General features: G+C 37.4%; 1 protein-coding gene across 1 annotated transcript in view; it reads left to right on the top strand.

The window, feature by feature from the left end:
* The first annotated feature begins 17,532 nt into the window (after nucleotides 1-17,532).
* SLC17A8 (solute carrier family 17 member 8) overlaps nucleotides 17,533-23,599 on the top strand; it is a 50,803-nt gene continuing 44,736 nt past the window's right edge. The window contains exon 1 of the mRNA XM_079141376.1: nucleotides 17,533-17,639. Coding sequence (XP_078997502.1) covers nucleotides 17,539-17,639 — 101 coding nt within the window. The 5' untranslated portion in view covers nucleotides 17,533-17,538. The remainder of the gene's footprint in view (nucleotides 17,640-23,599) is intronic.

Genomic DNA, 23,599 nt, shown 5'->3' on the forward strand with positions numbered 1-23,599 from the left:
GCAGTTATATGTTCTGGCTACCCACACATTAATTTTCAGTTGCCATGATAGTCTGAACTCATCGGTTACTACTATTAATTCTTTCTTTTCTAGGAATTCCAGGAACTCTTTGTTTGTACACTTTAATGTTCATAATCAGCCATTTTTAGAAAGGAAAGAATAAATTCTTCTAACAGGAAACATTTTATTTTTCAAAATCTCTCTCTGTTGTTTTTCTTTAATTTGCTGATCTTTCAACCACAGAGCCTTATGCTGTAAATGTCATTTGTATTTTTAAAAATTATATTTCACTGTCATGTGATAACTTTTAAAGAACCGTATGTGTATTATAGTTGCTGCCATACAGTTTATGGTTTTTAATTATCTGGAGCCAGCAATCATTTAAAATAAATCATATGGAGTTTAGTGTGCTGGTACTTTGTTTATTCATTGAATATGAATATTTGTTGAAAAATACACACATATACACAACGATATATATTTAATATGCAATGCTTGACTACAAAATGTGATGACATTAATATTGCTAACAGCATTTAGTTCAGAGGGCACTTAAAAAAATGTTAGCTCTCATATCTGGTTTTTGAAGCTATACATTGTAGCATGATTTTAGAAGGACTGATATGATTGCTAAAGAAACTTAGCCAAGAAATGAAAAACACTCGGAAGATCAAAAATGTTTTTGTCAATACATCTACAACTTGATCAAATTATTTGTCTTGTTTTTAAGCACAATATTAATATTTCTTTTGGGAAAAGTTTACATGTGGAAAAAATGACTTATTATAGGAGAACTTTTCTTTGTAACAATTCAGTAGTGACTTACTGGGAAATTATTTTTTTAAGTTTTTTTTTTTTTTTTTTTGTAGTTGTAGATGAATGAAATGCCTTTATTTGTTATGTGGTGCTAAGGATCTAACCCAGTGCCTCACATGTGCTAGGCAGGCTCTCTGCCACTAAGCCACATCCCATCCCCTGGGAAATTATTTTTTAACCTTATAAAATAACTGATACCAGTGTTGAATTCTTAATTAGAAGGAAATCTTAATATAGTAGTTTATTTGACTTGAACTTCTAAGTATGAATAGAAGTTATCTGAAAACACATGTCATTCTTAAGTAATTCTCACTGGCTAAAATTTGCTCATTCATTGAGGGAATGGTGCTACACTTTTATGAAATTGTTTCTACACTAGATCAGTTTAGTACTAGATCCCTTTATAATTATTTCAGATACTTTTAAGTCCTTTGTGCTTAGAGTAGAAAATTGGTAAGTTAAAGAGCATCCATAGACAAAATTTACAGCAAAGATTCCCTTTCATTCTCTTTTCTCCTATTGCTAAAAATGTATAATATATGTAGAAGATGTATAAAAGGAAATGGAAATAGACTAAGCCTAAGCCTGGTGTATTTTTTTTTTTTAATTTTGGAATGCTTATAACCCTCCTTTTTATTGAATAAGGAAGTGGTGTTTTCATTTTTTTGAACCTGTAAAATGGTTGCTTCACATGGTTGCTTTTACATATTAAAGATATATGTTAAAATACCTGATAGCAAGCAGAGTATGCACTGAATAAATTATAGCTTTGATAAACCTTTCTATATTAAGTTGTGGTTTTATACTTTGTGATTTACTGGTCTTGGAATTTTAGAACAAATGAATCTGTAAGAATCCAAACAACACAGGATTTTAAGAGAGAACCCACATTAGAGTATCAATCTCCTAACATGCAGTAAGACATACATTATGTTGCAACTGCTATAAAATATATACCTGGAACATAAGTTTGAGAAAATGTCTTTATTAAATGTAGTATGCTCTATTTTTTTTAGTAATTTCTTAAAAAGTTAATTTTAATCCCTAAAAGGATTTCATGACTATAATTTGAATAAAACTGTAGAAATTTATCCCTACCTCTCAGAGGAGATGTAGAAACAGAGGGCCTGACGCTTTCATGGCTTACTCAAGGAGATCAGAGGCAGGAGTAAAAGCTAGCTTTTTTCCTCCTGATCTGAAGTCCAGTGCTCTTTACCACATTGCATCCTTTATTGAATGAATTTTTTTGGAGAAGTTTTGGAGAAGTTGAAACTGATGTATGTAGCAAGTATTTGTTCAATATTTATAAGGTGCCATAAATATATTTATACTGGAAAAAATTGGTGTTGAAGAGGGAGTAGAAAGGGAGATGACAGAAAGGGAGTTTACGTAGTCAAAACAAAGCTCAGGACCGCTGCTTTGGATTGTGAGGAGGACTGGAGAATCTGAGGTGAGTAGTGGTTGCAGTACCACTGTATAACACAATTAAAGCTTACAAACTTGAGTGGAGGTGCTGTTGGAAAAGCCATTTCAAGCCATTGGAACTCGTTAGATGTTAGAATTTTTTTCTATCCAGAGTAGCCAAGTTGTTCCAGCCACTCAGGGAGGATTAGCTACCTAAAGTGCAAGCCACATCTATAATTTAAAAATTACTGGTATTCCAATTAAAAATAGGTGAAATTTAATTTTAATGTATCAGAAATATACTTTCTGCATGGGATTGATATTAAAAATTAATGAATATATTACTTTTTGTAAAGTAATTACATTTCTTTTTGGTACTTTGAGATCTAGCCTATATTTTATACTTAGCATATTTTAGTTCAGACTAGTCATATTTCAGATCTCAATAACTACATGTGACTAGTAGCTACTGAATTGAATAATGTGAGTATATATGTAAGCTGAGTAGCTATAGAAGTGAGCAGTGATAATTATCAACTACCAGGTCCTAGCTCCTCTTTTTTCCTTTTTCTTTTGCTCTGCTTTGTGCTACTGGAGCAGGACCCTATGAACTCCTCCCACACTAGCTGGCAGAATGTTAAGCTTCATCAACAGAGGGCACTGGAGTGCCACTGCAGAATGGTAGCAGCAAAATAAGCCTTCATTTCTGGGTTCTGGTTCTCCATTTTTATCCACCATTAGAAGCTCTCTAGCCCAGAGGGGCTCCACCTATACCTCATGTGACAGCCTTCCCTGCTGCCACAGAGGAGCAGCTCCAGTGGGCTGCTTCACTGGCAACTCTGCCACTCTGTGGCTCATGCCCTCTCAGAAGTCTCTTCCCTGGAAGACTGCATGTTCCTGTGGAAGCCACACCCTCAGAAGAAGTCTGACTTTCGCTGTGGGAGTGGGATAGGGGAGGAAGAGAGTCTCTTTAGAGTTTCTAGTTCATTTCTTTTTTTACCTTTCCTTAACCTAAAGGTAGTAGCTGCCTTTTTTTTTTTTTTAACACTGCTTCTGTACCCCTTCAAGTCCTCTTTTTTCCCTTTAAGTAGTTAACCAGCTTCTACTGGTTATCATTCATTGTATTTTCTGTTCAAACAGCTGATACGGTTTGCCTCCTGATTGCAACTTTACTAATAGACCCTGAATTTAATACTAAGCCATTTTAAAATGGGGCTGTGATATATGTGCTGCTAGCAAAAGATATGGAATCATATATACATATCCTAGATTAAAACCTTTCTAAAAGTTCTTTTGAAATGTGCTAGCAGTGGAGATATAGTTTAGCTACTTTAATTATACTTATTTATGCAGACCCCCTTCAATTTTTTGATATATTCCTTTGTATGGTGGCCTAGGTTCCTCCTAAACCCAGTGTTTGACTTTTATGTAAAAGTAATAAGACAGAGACTTAAGTGTCTAGAATTTGGAGGAATCAACATTGGTTTAGGATTTTTCCAAGTCTGCCCCTAAGCCTGTCAGTCTTTCTAAATGAAATGATGAAACAAGTAAAGGCATTTCCATGGGCCCACTGGGAGTATACAGTGCTTGGACTTTAGAACCAGGTAAAGGCTTTGTGTGTGTTTTCATTTAGGCTAAACTTTACACATATGTTCCTGAGCAAAATTGTTTTTAAGAAACTCTTGTCTCTTAACAGTGGGCATTCTGAAGATCATTCTTGTAAAGAGATGGAAAGGTCTTTCACTGAGGTGGGTATCCTCATTTTGTTGCTCACATTTCCTAAGGGTTTATTTCTGTGCTTAGCTTCAGTGATTTGTGAATCTACCCTCGGTCAGGAATAATACCTGTGTTCCAAGCTTGTTATAGAGCAAGCTTTATTGCCAACATTCATAATCTCATTTTTGAGAAAAAATGAAGTAGTCCCCAAATTGAGTAGTCTATTTACTTTTATAGAAATTTGAAATTAAACGAAGCCCACTATTGAGATCTGTGCTTGGGTTGCCTTGTTTGAGGCCCCCATTAAATTTCCTTTACTGTACTTAGCTTTGGACTGTGTATTGAAGCTTATATTCATGCCAGGAATGACATTGGTTTACTCTGACATCTCTGAAGACCCACGGGAGAAATTTTAGGTTTCAGTTCAAGGATAAATGTGTTTCTAAGCAACTGGTTTGACTTTATCTTTTTAAAGTCTCTGAAAAACATTGGCAGCAAAAAGGATGAGTGAGATTTACAGTGTATCTAGCAAATGTATAGGATGTAATAGTATGCAGTATTCAGTGCTTAAACCTTCACTCTGGCTTGATCTGATTTTTAAAACCCTTATTATTTGCTGTGATTTATTTTTTTTAAATTGTATCATGTTCATGGAAACTCTTTGTTAGGAATAAAATAGCTTATAAAATAAGCAGTTATCTGAATTGAATGAATTTAAATTTTCTCTCTTTTGCTAACTGACCAGAACAAGTTTTCCCAGTGATAAAATGAGGATCACACCTTTCAGGCTTATTAGGATTAGATGAACTAACACTGTAGCTAGCACGATTGGAATACATTTATTCTTCCAAACATCAGCCTTGGTGCTATAGGCTTGGGATTGTGAGGATGGGCAGCAAATGCCCTCAAGGACTTTGCACTGTGATTATAAAGTTAAGTGGGTAAGCAGCTGGTTACAGAACAGTGTGGTACATGCTGTGACAGTGCCGTGGAGGAGAGACGCCCAGTCCAGTCTAGGGCAGCCAGGAACGCTTCCCAGAAGAGATTTGGCTTGAACTCAGGTACATGGAGCCTTTTAAGAGGTTGATTTTTTTTTTTTCCCCTGCTATCAAATAATTACTTGGGAATGACATTTGCTCAAATTAAATTGGACATACTAGGAAGGGTACTAGAATAGGTAATTCCTAAAAATCCTTCTGAATTCTGAGATCATATGAAAACCATTTGTATTCAGGGAAATTTGGTCAGATAACTTTTTTCGTTGTTCTTTTTTAGTTACATGTGGCAGTAGACTGTATTTTGGCAAATTACACGTACACAGAGTATACTAATCAGGATTGCATTCTTGTGGTTGTACTTGATGTGGAGCTACCTTGGTCATGTGTTCAAATACAAGGCTAGGGATTTATGTCCGATGAATTCCACTGCCTTCCTGTTCCCCCTACGTTCCCTTTATTCCCCTTTGTCTAATCCAGTGGCCTTCTATTCCTCCCCTTCTCACCCTCCCGTGTTTTAGGTTAGCATCCACATCCACATATCAGAGAACATTGGGCTTTTGATTTTGGGGATTGGCTTATTTCACTTAGTATGATAGTCTCCACTTCCTTCCATTTACAGCGAATGCCATAATTTCATTCTTTATGGCTAAGTAATATTCCATTGTGCATATATATCACATTTTCTTTATCTATTCATCTGTTGAAGGACATCTAGGTTGATTTCATAGCTTAGCTATTGTGAGTTGAGCTGCTATGAATATTGATGTGACTGTGTCACTGTAGTATGCTGATTTTAAGTCCTTTGGATATATGCCAAGGAGGATAACTGGGTCAAATGGTGGTTCCATTCCAAGTTTTCTGAGGAATCTCCATGCTGCTTTCCAGAGTGGTTGCACCAATTTGCAGTCCCACCAGCAAGGTATGAGTGTACCTTTCTCCCCACAGCAACATTTATTGTTACTTGTATTCTTTATAATTATCATTCTGACTAGAGTAAGATGGAATCTCAGTGGAGTTTTAATTTACATTTTTCTAATTGCTAGAGATGTTGAATATTTTTTCATATATTTTTTGATCATATTTCTTCCTCTGTGAAGTGTCCATTCAGTTCCTTTGTGCACTTATTGAATGAGCTATTTTTTGGTGTTAAGTTTTTTGAGTTCTTTGTATAACTTGGAGATTAATGCTCTGAGTTGCATGTGGTAAAAGATTTTCTCCCATTTTGAGGACTCTATCTTCACATTCTTAATTATTTCCTTTGCTGCGAAGAAGCTTTTCAGTTTGATACCATACCATTTATTGATTTGTGATTTTACTTCTTGTGCTTTAGGACTCTTATTGAGGAATATGGTTCCTAGGCTGACGTGATGGAGATTTGGGCCTACTTTTTCTTCTAGTAGTTGCAGATTCTCTGGTCTAATGCCTAAGTCCTTGATCCACCTTGAGTTGACTTTTGTGCAGGGTGAAAGATAGGGATTCAATTTCATTCTGTTTCATATGGATTACCAGTTTTCCCAGCACCATTTGTTGAAGAAGCCATCTTTCCTCCAATATATGTTTATGGTGCCTTTGTTTAGGATGAGATAACTGTATTTTTGTGAGTATGTCTCTATGTCTTCTGTTCCATTGGTCTTCATGGCTGTTTTGGTGCCAGTACCATGCTGTTTTTGTTACTATAGTTCTATAATATAATTTAAGTTCTGATATCGTGATGCCTCCTGCTTCACTTTTCTCGCTTAGGATGCTTTGACTATTCTGGTCCTTATTTTTCCAAATGAATTTCATGATTGCTTTTTATAATTCTATGAAGAACATCATTGGAACCTTAATAGGAATTGCATTGAACATGTATAGAGCTTTTGGTAGTATGGCCAATTTGACAATATTAATTCTGCCTATCCAAGAATATGGGAGATCTTTCCATTTTCTGAAACTGTCTTCAATTTCTTTCTTTAGTGTTCTGTAGTTTTCATTGTAGAGGTCTTTCACCTCTTTTGTTAGATTGATTTCAAAGATTTTATATCCTGTTATGCTGCTGAATTCATTTATGAATCCTAGAAGCTTTCTGGTAGAGTTTTTTTGGTCTTCTAAATATAGAATCAATGTTGATGCAAATAGTGATAGTTAGAGCTCTTCTTTTCCTAGTTGTATCCCTTTAATTTCTTTCTTTTGTCTCATTGCTCTGGCTAGAGTTTCCAGGACTGTGTGTTGAATAGGAGTAGTGAAAGAAGGCATCCTTGTCTTGTGCCAGTTTCTAGAGGGAATGCTTTCAATTAGAATGATGTTTGCCTTGGATTTAGTGTATATTGCTTTTACAATGTTGAGGTATTTCCTACTGTACCTAGTTTTTCTAGTATTTTGAGCATGAATGGTTGCTGAATTTTGTCAAATGTTTTTTTCTGCATATGATTCTTGTCTTTAAGTCTATAAATGGATGGAGTTGGGGAATATCATGCTAAGTAAGATAAACCAATCCCAAAAAACCAAAGCCCAAATGTTTTCTCTGATAAGTGAATGTTGCTACGAAACCGGGCTAGGGTGGGTAAGGGAAGAATGGTGGAACTTTGGATAGGGCAGAGGAAATGAGGGGAGGGGAGGAAGAAGGGGGTGGGAAAGATGGTGGAATGAGACGGACATCATTACCCTATGTACATATATGATTACATGAATGGTGTGACTCTACCTTGTGTACAACCAGGGAAATGAAAAGTTGTACTCCACTTGTGAACAATGAATTGAAACGCATTCTGCTGTCATGTATAACTAAATAGAACAAATGAAAAAAAGTCTATTGATGTGGTGAATTATGTCTTTTGATTTCCAAATATTGAACCAACCTTGCATCCCTGGAATGAAACCCACTTACTTGATCATCATACATTATCTTTTTGATATATTTTTGTATGCATTTTGTCAGTATTTTATTGAGAATTTTTGTGTCAGTGTTCATCAGTTTGGTCTCAAGTTTTCTTTCCTTGATGAGTCTTTGGTTTTGGTATCAGGATGATACTAGCCTCATAGAATGAGTTTGGAAGGGTTCCCTCCTTTTCTATTTCATGGAAAAATTTGAGGAGTATTGGTTTAAATTCTTCTTTTAAGGTCTTGTAGAATTTGGTTGAGACTCATCTGGTCCTGGGCTTCTCTTTGTTGGTGGACTTTTGATAGTGTCTTTAATTTCATTGCTTGAAATTTATCTGTTTAAATTTTCTTTGTCCCCTTGATTCAATTTGGGTAGGTCATATGTCTCTAGAAATTTGTTGGTGTCTTTATGATTTTCTATGTTATTAGAGTATATATTTTCAAAGTATATATTTTCAAAGTAGCTTCTGATTACTGTCTGTATTTCAGTGGTGTCTGTAGTGTCCTTTTTCATCACACATTTTAGCAATTTGGGTTTTTGCTCTCTTTTTCTTCTTAGCTTGGCTAAGGTTTTGTCAATTTTGTTTATTTTTTCAAGGACCAACTTTTTGTTTTGTCATTTTTTTGGTTTCAGTTTCACTAATTTTGGCTGATTTTAATTATTTCCTGTCTTCTGCTTCAGATAACTTTTGATGACCAAGAATACTGGAAATGCTGGATATGGTGGTCCACACCTGTAATCCCAGTGACTTGGGAGGTTAAGGCAGGAGGATTGTGAGTTTGAAGTCAGCCTCAGGGAAAGAGAGGCATTAAGCAACTCAAGTGAGACCTTGTCTCTAAATAAAATACAAAATAGGGCTGAGGATGTGGCTCAGTGGTCGAGCCTCTGAGTTCAATTCATGATACCCCCACTCCCCCCACCCCCCCAAAAAAGAATAATGGAAATAATAAAGTTAGCTGCTTAAATTTAAGCAGGTTTTGATAGAACCAAGGATGACAGCAAGGCAAGGAGCAAAATAAGTGAGCTATAATGTTACTTTTCACAGTCATTTATACTTTATTGAATATTTTGGAACTTTAAGAATCCATGCTAAGGGACTCAATAAATGTAGACAGAATAAAGCTATTCTTTTAGAACAGTGGCTGGTTTCTGTGGGGGAAAATGTTTGGCATTAATATATTTAGTCTTTAAACTTCCAGAAGATGTCACTGTTTCCCAAATAATCGCAGTAGCCATTTTTACAGGTATATAGGCTGGAGAAAATATTGATAAAGATATCTGGCTTGTGGTATTGAATCAGTAAAAGGTTAGGACCTCAAGAGAAATACTTGTGGAAGGTGTGTTTGTTTTGCCTTGATTTTTGACACCCTAAATATTTTGTGTACCGTATATGTTGAAATTATCTGAACACTTGGGATTCCTTCCAGCTGTACCTTCAAGAAGAGTTAAAGTGGTAGAAAATCTTCCAAAATATCCTCTGATCTTGATTTTTCCCTACATTTCAGTTTTCATTGATACAGAACAGTTGCAGTACACAGTATGATACAACTGCATTTACTAAATTACCAGATTTTGTAATATATTTTTATGCTACCTAAGTGTCCTCAATTTTTTTTTTTTTTCCAAATTCATGGTGTATAAAGCAAAACTAAAGTGTTCCATGCTATAAAAATACTGGATGAAAGAAGCAAATATTTCCCCATTGTCCTCACAGGGGGAGAATTCAGACAGCATTGGAACCAATACATACTCAGAGAGCACAGGTTATACATGTTAAAGAAAAATAATTCCATCATCTTTACAGCCAGAAAAATGGTCTTAAAAATTGTCTCCATACATTTGACTTCCATCAGTAAAGTTCGCCCAATCCAGTTCCATTCGGGGTTAGAAGACTTAAAGAACATTGAAGAATGAAGCTAAAAGTGCTTTGTAAATATAAGGAAGGCATGTTCTAAGTAAATTCTTGCCTCCTATGATAAGTATGAATGATTGCATTGCCGTGTAAAGACCTGTTTCTGTATTTTAGTTATTTGATCTTTTTTCCCTCCCTCCCTCCCTCTCTCCCTCCTTTCCTTCCTTCCTTCCTTCCTTCCTTCCTTCCTTCCTTCCTTCCTTCCTTCCTTCCTTCCTTCCTTCCTTCCTTCCTTCCTTCCTTCCCTCCCTCCCTCCCTCCCTCCCTCCCTTCCTTCCTTTCTTCCCTTCCTTCCTTTCTTCCCTCCCTCCCTCCCTCCCTCCCACCCTCCTTCCTACCTTCCTTTCCTTCGCTCAAGATGTGCAGATCTTGACCATTAAAAAAAAAATCATTAATGTATTTGGGGAAAAATGTTACCTAAAATATTTAGGCAGTTATGCTAATAGACTAAAAGTAGAACTTGGTATGTTTTTGTGTGTCAATGCAACTTTGTATTTGCAAAGTAATATAGAGACATATTTAATGTGATATAAAAATTCTAGTTTAGGAACATAGACCCAACTTACAGTGCATTGAGTTTAATGGGACTAAAGTGTTTTATTGTGAATTGAAAGCAGTTTGGTGAATATAGTGAGATTTGTAATCAGATGGATTTAAATCTTGGCTCCACCCAAAATTATTATTTCAGACAAATTCTTGAGTGAGCCTCAGTTTCCTTACATGTAAAATGGGAATAATATTTAGTCATTCTAGTTTGTCTTGTTTACTTTTCCATTCTATTTTGTGAGGATAAAATGAGATCCTGAATTTCAAGTCAGCAGACAGATAGAAGGGAGCTAGAGATGTAGCTCAGTGAGGTAGCTCTTCCCTAGCATGTGCAAGGCCTTGGGGTTCAATCGCCAGACCACCCCCACCCAACATATATATATATATATATATATATATATTTATTTATTTGTATGTGCAATTGGATGGAATGACATAAAGGTTTCCAGTGTTCTCCCCTTAGAAGGGGTGTCTTACCCAGTCTGGGGTTGACAGTGGCAATCTTGGTATAAGGTCTAATACATCAGTCTCTTATGTTACTTTCTCTTTCCTCTGTTGCCAGTTTGCCTTAATTTTCCATGGAGCATTTTAATAAAAGCAAATCTATTAGTATGTAATCTCAAGAACCAGCACCCTCTTTTATTTTAAAAATTTCCAAGGTGGCAAGAATAGAACAAACTTACCTAAAGTTAGATGCTCAGTAAAGTTTTTAGAGATACAAGGATTGTGAGTTTATCTTTCCTGAGTTATGTTAAAGGTATCAATATAACCCAAAGTAGATTCACAGGATCTCAAATTACTGTTCCATGGTGGAAGAAACCCAAAGTATGGCCTTTAGGACATCCCAATTCTCCAAATTCTCCTGGCCAGGTTACCTTGGGCAAAATTTGAGTTGTGGTTTCTTTATCTGCTTGTTTGTTTCACAGGATTCTGAGAATCGGTATATAAGTTCAACTGCTAATTAAAGAATGTTAAAATTGGGAGTTCATGAAAAAGTCAAGCTTTATATACATTTTGGCTTGTAGTAATGGTAGTTATCAAGAATATACAGATTTTAAAGAATTGGGAAAAGTCTTGGATAAAGGAGAAAACATCCCAGGATGTTCTAAAGGAATGAGCAGGAAGAGAAGGAGTTGGGGATGAGAATGGAGTTGACTGGAAAAATTGCCACAGAATTTAGGATGAAGGACCCCGAAGATGACTATTCCATTTCGTTTTTTTTTTTTTTCTTTTTTCTTATGAAGTTTCTTATCCACACAGGTGTATAATATGGTTCAACTTAGCGCTGACACTGATTAAGATTCTCCATTTAACACTTTGGTTGGATTTGTTGAGATTATTTTATTGAATAAATATCTTCAGGTTGTTATTTGTCGGTTTGCTGATTTGGTCTAGGTGGTAGATAGATGGGAACAACTTGGCTTGTGGCCAGCTTTTGTGCTCTACCTATTTCACTCTTGAAGACTAGCATTCTACCTATCATTGAGCTGGACAGTCAGGCTCACCCATGTGGTGTTAGGGAGAGATGATTTGGCATTAAAGGATTTAGGTTTTTTAAAAATTGCAATAGCCAAGATTCAATATTTGCAAGGAGCAGAAACTGTCTTAGGGCAATTTTGTGTAAGGGCAGAAGTACAGCTGAGTCTAGACAGATTGGAAGGCCATTAGAAACACACACACCATTACCCTGTTTAAGTTTTGTTGTTTCATTCTTACTCTGACAGACCCATGATCTCTGCATCTCTAATCCAGACAGTGAGAGTCTCACTTTATGAATTAGAGATTAGACTTCCAACATCATTTAAGATTAACTAGCAGTCTTTCAATTCCAAAGTTAAATTACTAGGAGAATCTGGCATCTGACTGACTCAATGTAGTGCAAGTGCCGACCCCTAGTTCATTCAACAGTGGTAAGGGGGATGGGGAGCATAATATATGCAAGACTTTTGGAGGTTTTTCACAATAAAAGGGGAGGCAGTGGGGACATTGAAAGTGTCTTGACCTCTGAAGATGTTTTAGTATATATATATTTATTTTTTTTTATACTAGGGATTGAACCCAGGGGCACTTAACCACTGAGCCACATCCCCACCCCTTTTTAATTTTTTATTTTGAGACAGAGTCTCACTGAGTTACTTAGGGCCTCACTAGATGGCTGAGACTGGTCTTGAATTTACAGTTCTCTTGCTTCAGCTGCCTGAATCGCTGGGATCACAGGCATGTGCCACTACGCCTGACTTATATGTTCTTTAATGGAAGTGGATTGCTCTCTCTGTCTTCTCCTTCTTCCTTCCTTTCAGTATAGAATGAAGGGAATCCATGAAATATATTGCAGTGGCTGGACTTTTTTTTCTAATGTATCAGCAGTCTTCACATTCTTTTTTTTAAATTTATTTTTATTGTAAACAAATGGGATACATGTTGATTCTCTGTACATGGAGTAAAGGCATATCATTTGTCTTCACATTCTTAATAGGGGCCATATTTTTTTGTTTCATGGTCCTCAGTAAATTCTTCACTACACATAATTTCCTGCATCTTTGCTACATTTGACATCTAAGATGAAGGACACGTGTTTAAATGATCTGCAACAACTGGATTATACCTTCAAGGTCATCACTGCAGCCTTGTTTTCTGGAGTATGTTCAACCAACTCTCAGATACCATGCAGGGTTCCCATATGCCATGCTCTATTAAGCATGTCTGTTCCTATGTGTTTTTCTTTTGTTTGTCTCGCTCTTTCTTATCCTGGAAGCTTGCACTACCACCCTCTCATCTTGGAAGCCCTCTTCCACTCCCACCTGCAGGCTAGGTTGGCACCTTGCTTATACTCCTGAAGCTGCCGTGAGTACCACTGTGATGGACTCACTTATTCTCTGGTTCGCTTTTTTATTGCAGTTCACCTGGTATCATCACTGCCTAAAAAGGGCCTGGCATCTAGTCGAACCTCAAAAAAAGAGCCAGGAGTAGTGGCACACACTTGTAATCCTGGTGACTAAGGAGGCTGAGGCAGGAGGATTGCAAGTTGAAGGCCAGCCTGGGCAATTTAGACCCTGTCTCAAAATGAAAAATAAAAAGATCTGAGGATGTAGCTCAGTGGTAAATGTCCTTATATCCAATTCCCAGTACTTAATGGGGAAACAGCCCCCCAAAAACCAAATGGATCAATGAATGAAATGAGCCTCAGTTCTGTAAAGTCTGATTGTGTTAGTCAACTTTCCATTACTATAACAAATACGTAATATAATTAGCTTATAATGAAAAAAGATTTATTTTGGCTGATAGTTTTAAAAGTTTTTGTCTATAATCAATTGGCCCATTTGCTTTGGGCCTGTGGGAACATGTAGACGGGCAAAACTACTGGCCTCATGACTGGAAAATGAAAGAAAAGAGGAAAGGAACAGAGTCCCACAAGGGCACGTCTCCAGTCACCTAAAGACCTCCCATTAGTTCCCACATCCTAAAGGCTCCATCACCTTCCTTCCAATAGCACCGGCTGGGAAGCAATTCTTTACCACATGAACCTTTGGGGAACATTCCAGTTCCAAACTATAGCACCGACTTTATATTTTTTGACCTCTCATCAATAGCTCTAGCATAAAGTTAGGAATATAGATTCCAATGTCAGACTTCTTAGGCCCATATCCCATCTCTGATAGGTTTCTTAGCTGTGTGAACTTACTTAACCTCTCTGGGTCTCAATTTTCTCATCTGTAGGTGATATAATGATGGTACCTACTTCAGGGTGGTTGTACCTAGAAAGTGCTCCAGAAACCTTAGTGATTATTATTATCAACCATCTATCACCAAGAAACTGTAGATCTAGGTATATTTCATGAGCACTGTGTTCTGTAGAAATGCTGAGTTCTTTCAGCCGCCATTCGTCCTTAGAGATGGTTGTGGTCTTCCATTGTGTGGTAAGAGATAAGTAACCTAAGTGTGTCTGGGGATTGAGAAAGGGGTTAGAAGCTCCATCAGTGGATGTTTTCTAAGCAAGAGAGTGTGTTTATCATATTTTATTGTGATTGTATCTGCTTTTTACAAATGTGTGAGCTTTATGGAGATAGGTAAAGACTTGGTGGAGTGATTAGACATGAGGTTTTCTGAGGTCTTAAACAGTTATGTTGGCAAGATTCATGACCAAAAAACATCCTTTTAAGAGCACAAAGCTTGACGGGATATTTTGTGTAGACACTAACAAGTTGTTCCTAAAATTTATATGCAAAATGCAAAAGATCTAAAATAGCCAAAGTAGTTTTTTAAAAAGAGCTAAGTTAGAGGACTTTTCATTTTCCAATTTAAAAACTTACTATGAAGCTATAGTCAAGATGGCATAATACTGACATAATAATAGACATATAGATCAATGAAACAGAATTGAAAGTCCAAAAATAAATCTTTATATTTTTGTTCAATTGATTTTTGACAAAGGTGCCAAGGCAATTCTTTGGAGAAAGAATAGTGTTTCTAGAAACGGTGATGGGACAATTGGATATCCACATGATGAACTTGGACATTTATCCCACACCATGCATAAAAATGAACTCAAAATGGATTATAGACAAATATAAATTCTAAAACAATAAAAAGTCAGGAGAAAAACTTTGAGGCCTCAGGTTAAAGATTTTTTAGTTATAACAATAAAAACAGTTCATAGAAGAAGAAATGAATAAATGTGACATCAAGATTAAAAAAATTTGTACTTAAAAACAAGAAAATCAGAAGACAATCAGCAGACTGGGAGAAAATACTTGTAAAACGCATATCTGATGAATTTATATCCAGAATATATAATCATACTCCTCAATAATGAGCAGACAAAAATCCATTTAAAATGTTCAAAATATTTGAATAGAAATTTAATCAACAGGAATTTGGATGGTTAACAAACATATGGAAATACAGTCAGAGTAGTTAGTCATAAGGGAAATGTAAATTAAAACCATAGTGAGATGTCATTATCACACCCACTAGAATGGGTATACTAAAAATGACAGAAAACAAATATCAAAGATGTGGAGAAATGGCAACCTCCTAAAAGCTGGTGGAAATGCAAAATAGTGCAGCCACTTTGGAAGATAATTTGTCAGCTTCTTAAAGAGTTAAATATATATTTACAATATGATCCAGAAATTCTAATACTAACTATTTACCAAGGAGAAATGAAAGCATATGTCCCCATAAAGACTTGGATACAAATGTTCACCACAGTTTTTTTTTTTAATTCATTAGGTTATCAGAAATAACCTAAATGTTCATTAATAGATCAACAGATGAACAATACGTGGTCCAACTATACAATGAAATATTATTCAGCAAAAAAAAAAGAGGAACAATTACTAATACATGCTGTGACTTGAACAAACTCTTGATTCATCACACTGAAGTGAAAGAAGCCAGCCACAAGGGACCATATATTGTGTAGGCATATTTATATGAAATGGCCAGAAAAGGCAAATCTATAGAGACAGAAAGTAGATTGGTGGTTGCCTAGGACAAGGTAAGGGGTAGTAGATGGAAATCAACAGTGAATATAAAGGATCTTATTGTGCTGATGGAAATGTTCTTAAAATGCTTCATGGTTATGATTGTACAACTTGGTAAATTTATGAAGAATTATTGAATTGCTTGAAATAATTTACGAAATGCAAAATGTACTTAAGTGAAGTACAAAATATACTTCAGTAAAGTGACAGTGGGAAGAGAGGAGGAAAGAGAGAGGGAGGGAAGGAAGGAGGGAGAGAGAGAGAAAAACAACAACAAAAACCCAGGACTTTTTGAATCTGAAACCTGGCTTGCTACTTCCTAGTTGTGTGATCTCAGACAAGTCTAATTTCTCTTTGCCTGTTTCTTGTTGATTAATTTGAGGGAAGTAAGAAGTTATGAATTACAACAATGTTGGGAAGGTAGTGTTGATACTTTAATACTGGACCATTGAAAGAGCTCTGTAGATACAGCACGTGATCCTCAGTCATGAGCAGCCCTGGGGGTGTGGAGCATTGGAGCTTCTCAGATAAAGTCTTAATGGCAGCATCACTGATGCAGCCTTCACCCTGCAGTCCATATATGTTGGAGCAACATGATATTTTAACCCCAGTCCAACTGGTATTTATTTAGGTTACCAGCCAGGTCTTGCCAGAGCAGAGGACACCTGATTTGCAGGCACAGAGTAGGGACACCTCACCATTTTTATGAGGCTCTGAAGAGCAAGTGAAATTTCTGTAAGACTTGAAAATCTCCAGAGTCTACTCAGCTGAAGTGGGAAGAGGGTCACCAAAGGCAACAGGGGAGTTTGCTAAGTTCAATGAAGTTGTGCTATGGAGAGCAGAGGGACAAGAAAAAAAGGGTTCCATGGAGAGGCCTGGGTGACCTGATAAAGGGTTTATTTATAAGGAGGACAATGAGGAGCCAGCTTAATTCTAAGCAGATCTCAGATCTCAGATCTCTCAACCACATGGTCTAATGGCGTCTGTGTGCCACACCTTGAAAGAGCCTGCTCTGTTGATGAGGAGCAAATAAATGTCCCCTAGGTATTTGTGGCCTGGGGTTTGCATTCACGCTCCTCATGTGCAAGTGCTCCTCCAGGGACCACATCCATGCTAGCACCAGGCTGAGAACAGCTTCACAGCTCCCACAAGGAGAATAAAAGGCTTTAAGTGGTGTCTGGGAGCTGTCTGCAGGGCCAGACTTAAAAAAGCAGAGGACTTGTAAATGTTTCATAAACTTCACTGTGGGTGCCTGCTCTGGCTGAGAGCCTATTAATAAGCCCGGGTGGCGGAGGGGCAGGTGTCCTACTGGTTACTATAGCATTACCTGGGGAAGGATCACTCAGAGAGAGCCACAGTCCAGCTGGAGCGAAGCAGGAGGGGCTGGAGCTCAGCCACAGATGCTGCTCCCTGTCTGGGGACCCCTTGTAGGCTGGAGCCCACTTTGGCTTCTCCAGCTGCAGCCAGGGAGGGAGAAAGGCTGCGCTCAGTTTGAGTGGCTGCCTGAGACAGCGGCCACAGGCTGCTGCTGAGCTTGTAGCTTTTGCAAGGGACTGAATTCCCAGCTAGAAACCCCTGGGCCTCCTTTTTTTTTTTTTTTTGGAGGAAGAGGAGGGGGTTGAGTCTGCTTGGAAAATCTGGACTGGGTTTCATCTCCTTTTTGATTTTAAGTAGTTCCCTCTATGAGAACTGACTTCCAGGTGTTCATCAAGTGAAACAGTGCTCCGTATGCTAGAAATGAGAAAGGATGACAGTTTCTGAGGCTGACTATTAACGGCTTGGAAGTGTCCCCCATTCAAAATGCCTTTTAAAGCATTTGATACCTTTAAAGAAAAGATTTTGAAACCTGGAAAGGAAGGAGTGAAGAATGCTGTGGGAGATTCGCTGGGGATTTTGCAAAGGTAAAGTTTGAATGCAAACTTTAGATTTATTTCTGAGTAACCTCATACTGCCAACATGTGAGAGACTTTGTATCATGTATGTAAAACCACATTTTAATGAGGAGGAGGTGGGTCAGAGTTCATGGCTTCTGGACCCCTCTTCCAGAGCCAATATTCTGTGCCAGGAAGAGAGTGTGGGAGATGCATGAGAAGTACTGGGTTGAATTAGGAAATATTGTTTATCCAGCAGGATTAGCACTTACTGGTGAAGGTGATGTTACATATGTTATGTGTGGCATTGAATTAGAAAAGATTTAGGAAGATGATATTTCATGTTAATAGTAATAACAAATATAAGTTATGCTTTGAGCTGAAATAAATTGTTTTTCACTTTGGTTTTCACTATAACTGAAAATTAAATATTTGTAATTTTGTTAGCTTGTTATGTAAAATATATAAAGTGGTTCCTGATTGTATAGTTTTCAAAGAGAAGGATAGTTACAAAATAGTTTGAAGAAGGTCACTTAAAAATGAATATTCATTAAAGCAGAAAATCTCACATGATAGTAGTGGGAAATGTTCAGCACTATCATATAATTGAATGAGATTTTAGTCCACACCCAAAGTAAATATTTTTAAAGTAAAATATAACCTTATTGGCAGGAGAATTTTCCATAAATGGATGGATTGATGTGACATTTTAATCTGTTATACTTTATAGATGTAGTAAATGTCTCTCAGGTTTTATAGATGAATTAATCAGTAATCCTTATGTGTGTAACGTAAAATGATTCCTTTATCTTTCTGACATAAATATATGCGAGAAATACCCTTGATAATCTTTTTATGTGTTTGAGTAATTATTTCTAATCCTGGTGAAGGAAAATATTACCTGGCATTTCCTTTTAACTTTTCTATGTTCTCTGTTAAATTTAAAAGACTTTTACATTTAAAGGATTATTTCTGGGCAACCTATTTCTGAGATTGTGTATTTTGTGTTTCATAACATACATGCTCCTGTTAGTGTTAAATATTTCACTGTATCACTCTTGATGAGCTTTCATAATAAGAGAATGATGTTGAGTACCTTATTACTTTAGTAATTAAAAACAAAAGGACTTTGATCAGCTATGCTGAGTATCACATATAGGTGAAAACCTAGCTCAGTGACTGTACCATAAACCAGTCAAATATAGAAGATGATTATAATAACATTTTTAAAGGAGTATTTTATCCTTCTGTTGAATACTCCCCAGGTTTGTGTGGCCTTCATTTGATTAGAAATACAAAAAGAAAGCACAATGGCTTAATTGGCTTATTCAAGCGATGACAAAGGAACCTGGCAGAGACAGGAATAAAAACCATGACTTTGGATCATAGTCACTTGGTTTATAAAATATTTGCCCAAATAAACCCCCAAAAACCAAAAAATTCAGTAATTTTCTTTTGAAACTATAGGTTTTTTTTTTTTTTTTTAAGCTTAATTGCCTTTTTAAATAGGAAATTTATCTAAGTGCTGGTTTTGCTATGTTTGATTAGGTAATACACATGAAGATCTCTTTGTTTACCAAGTAGATGTGCTTTGGGATGTAACAGAATTAGTAATTTCCAAGTTGTGTGACTTCAGCCCAAAATTGAGCTGTGGTTCTAGGCTCTTTGAGCAGCTTCCTCTGAATTGCATCATAGGACAATAAAAGAAATGACTATCAAAATGCTTGAGGCAGAGAATGCACTATCCGAAGGCTAGATATTGTCATTGCTGTCGTAATTATGGAATGACGTTAGAAAAAAACAAAACTGAACCAGAATCTTTTCTTTTGGTAATTTCTAGGTAGAAATTACTGGAGGAGGAAGTAAAAATAGACATTACCACCAATCCAAGTTGATCCTCAGCTCTAGTGGTATTTGAGCAGAGCACCACAATTATTGAAAGCAGCCCTACCCTGTATTTGGTGTGAATTTTGTCTTTAAGATAATTACATGCAAAGTGCCATGCCAAGTGGGCTTTTCCACCTCACCTCATTGATTTTCACATAAGACCAGTTGACAGAATCCAATATTCAAAACAAACAAACAACAACAACAAAAACACAAAGAACTGTTTTCTTTAAAAAAAAAAATTTTTTTTGTAGTTGTAGATGGAAAATGTGTCTTTATTTGTTTTCATTTTTATGTGGTGCTGAGGATCAAAGCCAGTGCCTCACACATGCTAGGCAAGTAAGTGCTCTGCCACTGAGCTACAGCCCCAGTCCAAGAACTGTTTTCTTGGTAAGAAAACTGTTGTAACTGTTTTCTTTGAAACTGTTTGTTTTGTAAGAGGCATTTGGAAGTTGGAAACCCTGCTTTCTAACTTAGTCAGTGGGAATCATAGATGTCTTATAAAGTTTGAGCCTGAGATCATCATCTCCATGGAATTCTTGAGATCACAGTATTCCTCCTGATCAGAGAAGCATCTGAGACTTCACACACGGGGTTGATTATAGTCGGGCACTGTTAGCTTTCTTGAGAAAAGTCATCGATAAGAAGCAGCTGAACAAGGAACCAGCTAAAGGCAGGATAGTATTTCAGAAGGGTAGAATAACATTCCAAAGTGTCTAATTTGGAATACATAGATGACACAGAAGGCATTGAGCCTGGAAAGGAATGCCTGGAAATGGACATGCCGATTGGTTCAACCTCAGTGACAATGTGGGCATCTTCTGATTGCTTATGTGTAAAAAATAATAATGGCAAAAACATAGCATGTTACTGACACTGTAACTCACTTAATTCTATTAAAAACCGCATGAAGATGGGACTATTATTTTATAGATGAGGAAACCAAGATACAGAGAGGTTAAGTAACTTGTGCAAAGTCTTGTGGCTTGTAAACTGCTGAGCTGGATTTCAAACCAGATGTTCTATGCCCATCTTTTTGTTTTTAGTTTATTTTTAATTGACAAGTAATAATTACATATATTTATGAACTAGAGTGATACTTTGATGCATATATACAATGTTAAATGATGAAATCAGGGTAATTAGCATTTCCATCTCCTTAAACATGTATAATTTATTTGTATTAGAACCTTTGAATTCCTCTCCTCTAGCTCTTTATAAATAAATCCTGAGTCGTTGTGAACTGTGTCTCCCTACTGTGCTGTAGAACACTAGAATTTATTCCTGCAATCTAATGTATTTTAGTGCTGTTATCTAACTCTTCTTCCCTTTCCCTTCCCTTCCTAGCCTCTAGTGACCATTGCTCTCCCCTATGCTTCTGTGAAATCAATTTTAAACTTCTGCATATGAGTGATATCATGTGGCATTTGTCTATTGGTGCCTGGTTTGTTCTACTCATAATGCCCTCCAGTTTCATCCACGTTGCTGCAAATGTCTATGCCTATATTCTTTTTTGGGCGGGGGGGGGGACCGGGAATTAAACTCAGGGACACTTGATCACTGAGCCACATCCCCAGCCCTATTTTGAGTCAGGGTCTCACTGAGTTGCTTAGCACCTTGCTTTTGCTGAGACTGGCTTTGAACTTATGATCCTCCTGTTTAGGCCTCCCAAGCTTTTGGGATTACAGGTGTGTGCCGTGGTGCCTAGCTATGCCTATTTCTTAATCTTTCCATGTGTTGGCCCTCTGCATTCAGCAGTTGTGTGTTAAACAGCTCCATCAACAAAGCAGTGTTGAAGGTACTTTGAGATCAGGGGATGCTGGGTTGCGATGACCTCAACATCCTTTACGTTCCTGCTCACTCTGGCAACCTGACTGCAAAGGGGGCGGGTGAATCTATTAAACCAAGTCAGATCACATCTCACCCCCACTCCAAACCTCCCCATGGTTTCCTGTCGGACTCTGACTTAAAGCCAATGCCCTGTAGGACTTTGAGAAGTCTCTGACTTTATCTCTGACAGCCTTTTCCTGCCTGACTCCACTTTGTACTCATGGCCTCCTCACTCTTATCGAAGCTCCCGTGTCTGATTGGGAGCCTGTGTGTAGCCTTCATCTCTGATACCACGGTTACTTCATTCCTGAGTCCACTGCTCTAGTCACTGGGTGGCTGAGGACAGAAGCTGGCTAACGTCAACTGGCCAAGTCAGCCTGTCCATGTGTTGTTTAGTACCTCTTTCAAGTGGACACTGTCTGGCCTCTGTTTGTGTGCAACCTAAAGATCTCACACTGTATGTCCACTCTTACTGGTTTATCCACGTCTCTTCCCCAGAACCCCTTCTTCCCTGTCTTCCAATATTGCCCTTTCTAGGCCTTGATCTGCCAGCTGAGCCATTCACCACTGCCTATGAGTCCACACATGGCATCGTCTTAGAATGTTTCTCTTTCCATACAAAACGGATGGTCAGGTGACTGCTCAAAACTCTTCCTCTTGGAAGGATTTCTCCTTCTCACTTTCTTTCAGGACTACCCCTGAGTGGGATTTTCATGCAGCAGCAGTCTGTTTTCAGCTTCCTCTAACTTACCAAACTTACCATCTGTGAATTACAGTTTTTTATTTTTTACTCCTGTCATTTGTTCAAAGGTGTGAACTGATGGAGAGGCATTGGCGCAGGAGTTAGAAGTCACCTGGGAGTTTGGACCCTCTGAAGTAGGCTTCGCGACACCCTGTTGCTCTGTTGTGTTCCATCCCAGATGTACCACTTCCATCTTAAGATGTGTTATGACTTGGCAGGTTTGATGGTACTCAGCTCATGATGGGTAGTTTGGGCAACATGATCTTTTGATAGTCTATGGTCAGATGCTCCATCTTTACCAGGGCCTAGTAACATGCCGGGAGCTATGTTTTGTGTGTTGGGTATTGCTCAACTGTAGATGGCATGGCCTTGTTCCAGAATCTATGCTGTTTCTTCTGTTAGGTTTTGCCAGAAACCTCATATGGTATTTTTTCCTATGTAGATTCGTTTTATACCAGAAGTATGCTGGATAACATGGTCTTACTGGCAAGATTGCTCTTACTGCAGCCTGGACATGCTGAGGAACACATTCTTGCTTTTGGATCTCACTAATAAAAACTAGCAGCCTTTAATGTCATGGAACAAACGGGTTAGAATATTATTTCTTTTTAATTTTTTTCCTTGTCAATGGATCTTTTATTTTATTTATTTATATATGGTGCTGAGTATTGAACCTAGGGCTTCACACATGCCAGACAAGCGCTCTACCATTGAGCCACAACTCCAGCCCATAGAATATTATTGCTAAATGTGGAATTTACTGTCTCAAAAACCCAAAAAGGTATTCTAGATATCATGCTTCCTTCTTAGTGGTGGCAAGTACAAAATGCAATAGCCTTTCCTTTACTTTGAAAGGAATGTTCAGGAATGTCCAAACCACTAGGCTTCTATGAGCCTTGCTATGTAGTGGACCTTGAATCTTTGTTCTGTGTCCTCTGGAACTTGTGTTTTATTGAGACATCAAGAGACTTATTACTTCTTACTTATGAGGTCTAAACAACATATTGGTTATAATAGATGAATGTTCTGCAGAAGATCTTTCTGACAATAAGAGAGAACAAGACCATGTATATATATATATATATACATATATATATATATATAATTATTCATCAATTTATGGAAAATTCTCCTGTCAACAATAATATATTTACTGCATGCCATTCTGTGGATTCCAGGTTTCTTTGTCATGGAGACTCAACTTCTTCAGCCAATGAATTCTGGTCTAGAACCCCAGCAAGAGAGTATGACTTTCTACCAACCTTAGCCTACCTCTCATACTTCAGTTCTTGATCTTTTCTGATTATATATAAGTGACATCCTTGCTGGCTGCACATTTATTTTGCCCTAAGAGCATCATGCCATCTGTGAGGTTCCTGAGGTCAGATCCCCTGATGGTCACTGCACATCTGCTGCCCTTGCCTTTGATGGTGAAGTACCTCCACTGGCCTCTAGTGTTCTAGGACCCTGTCATCCCAGTTGCCACTAGTTTTAGAATTGTACCTCCTGCCATGAAACCATCCTGCAGAAG

This window comes from Sciurus vulgaris (assembly GCF_902686455.1).
Source record: "Sciurus vulgaris genome assembly, chromosome: 5".
NCBI lineage: Eukaryota > Metazoa > Chordata > Mammalia > Rodentia > Sciuridae > Sciurus > Sciurus vulgaris.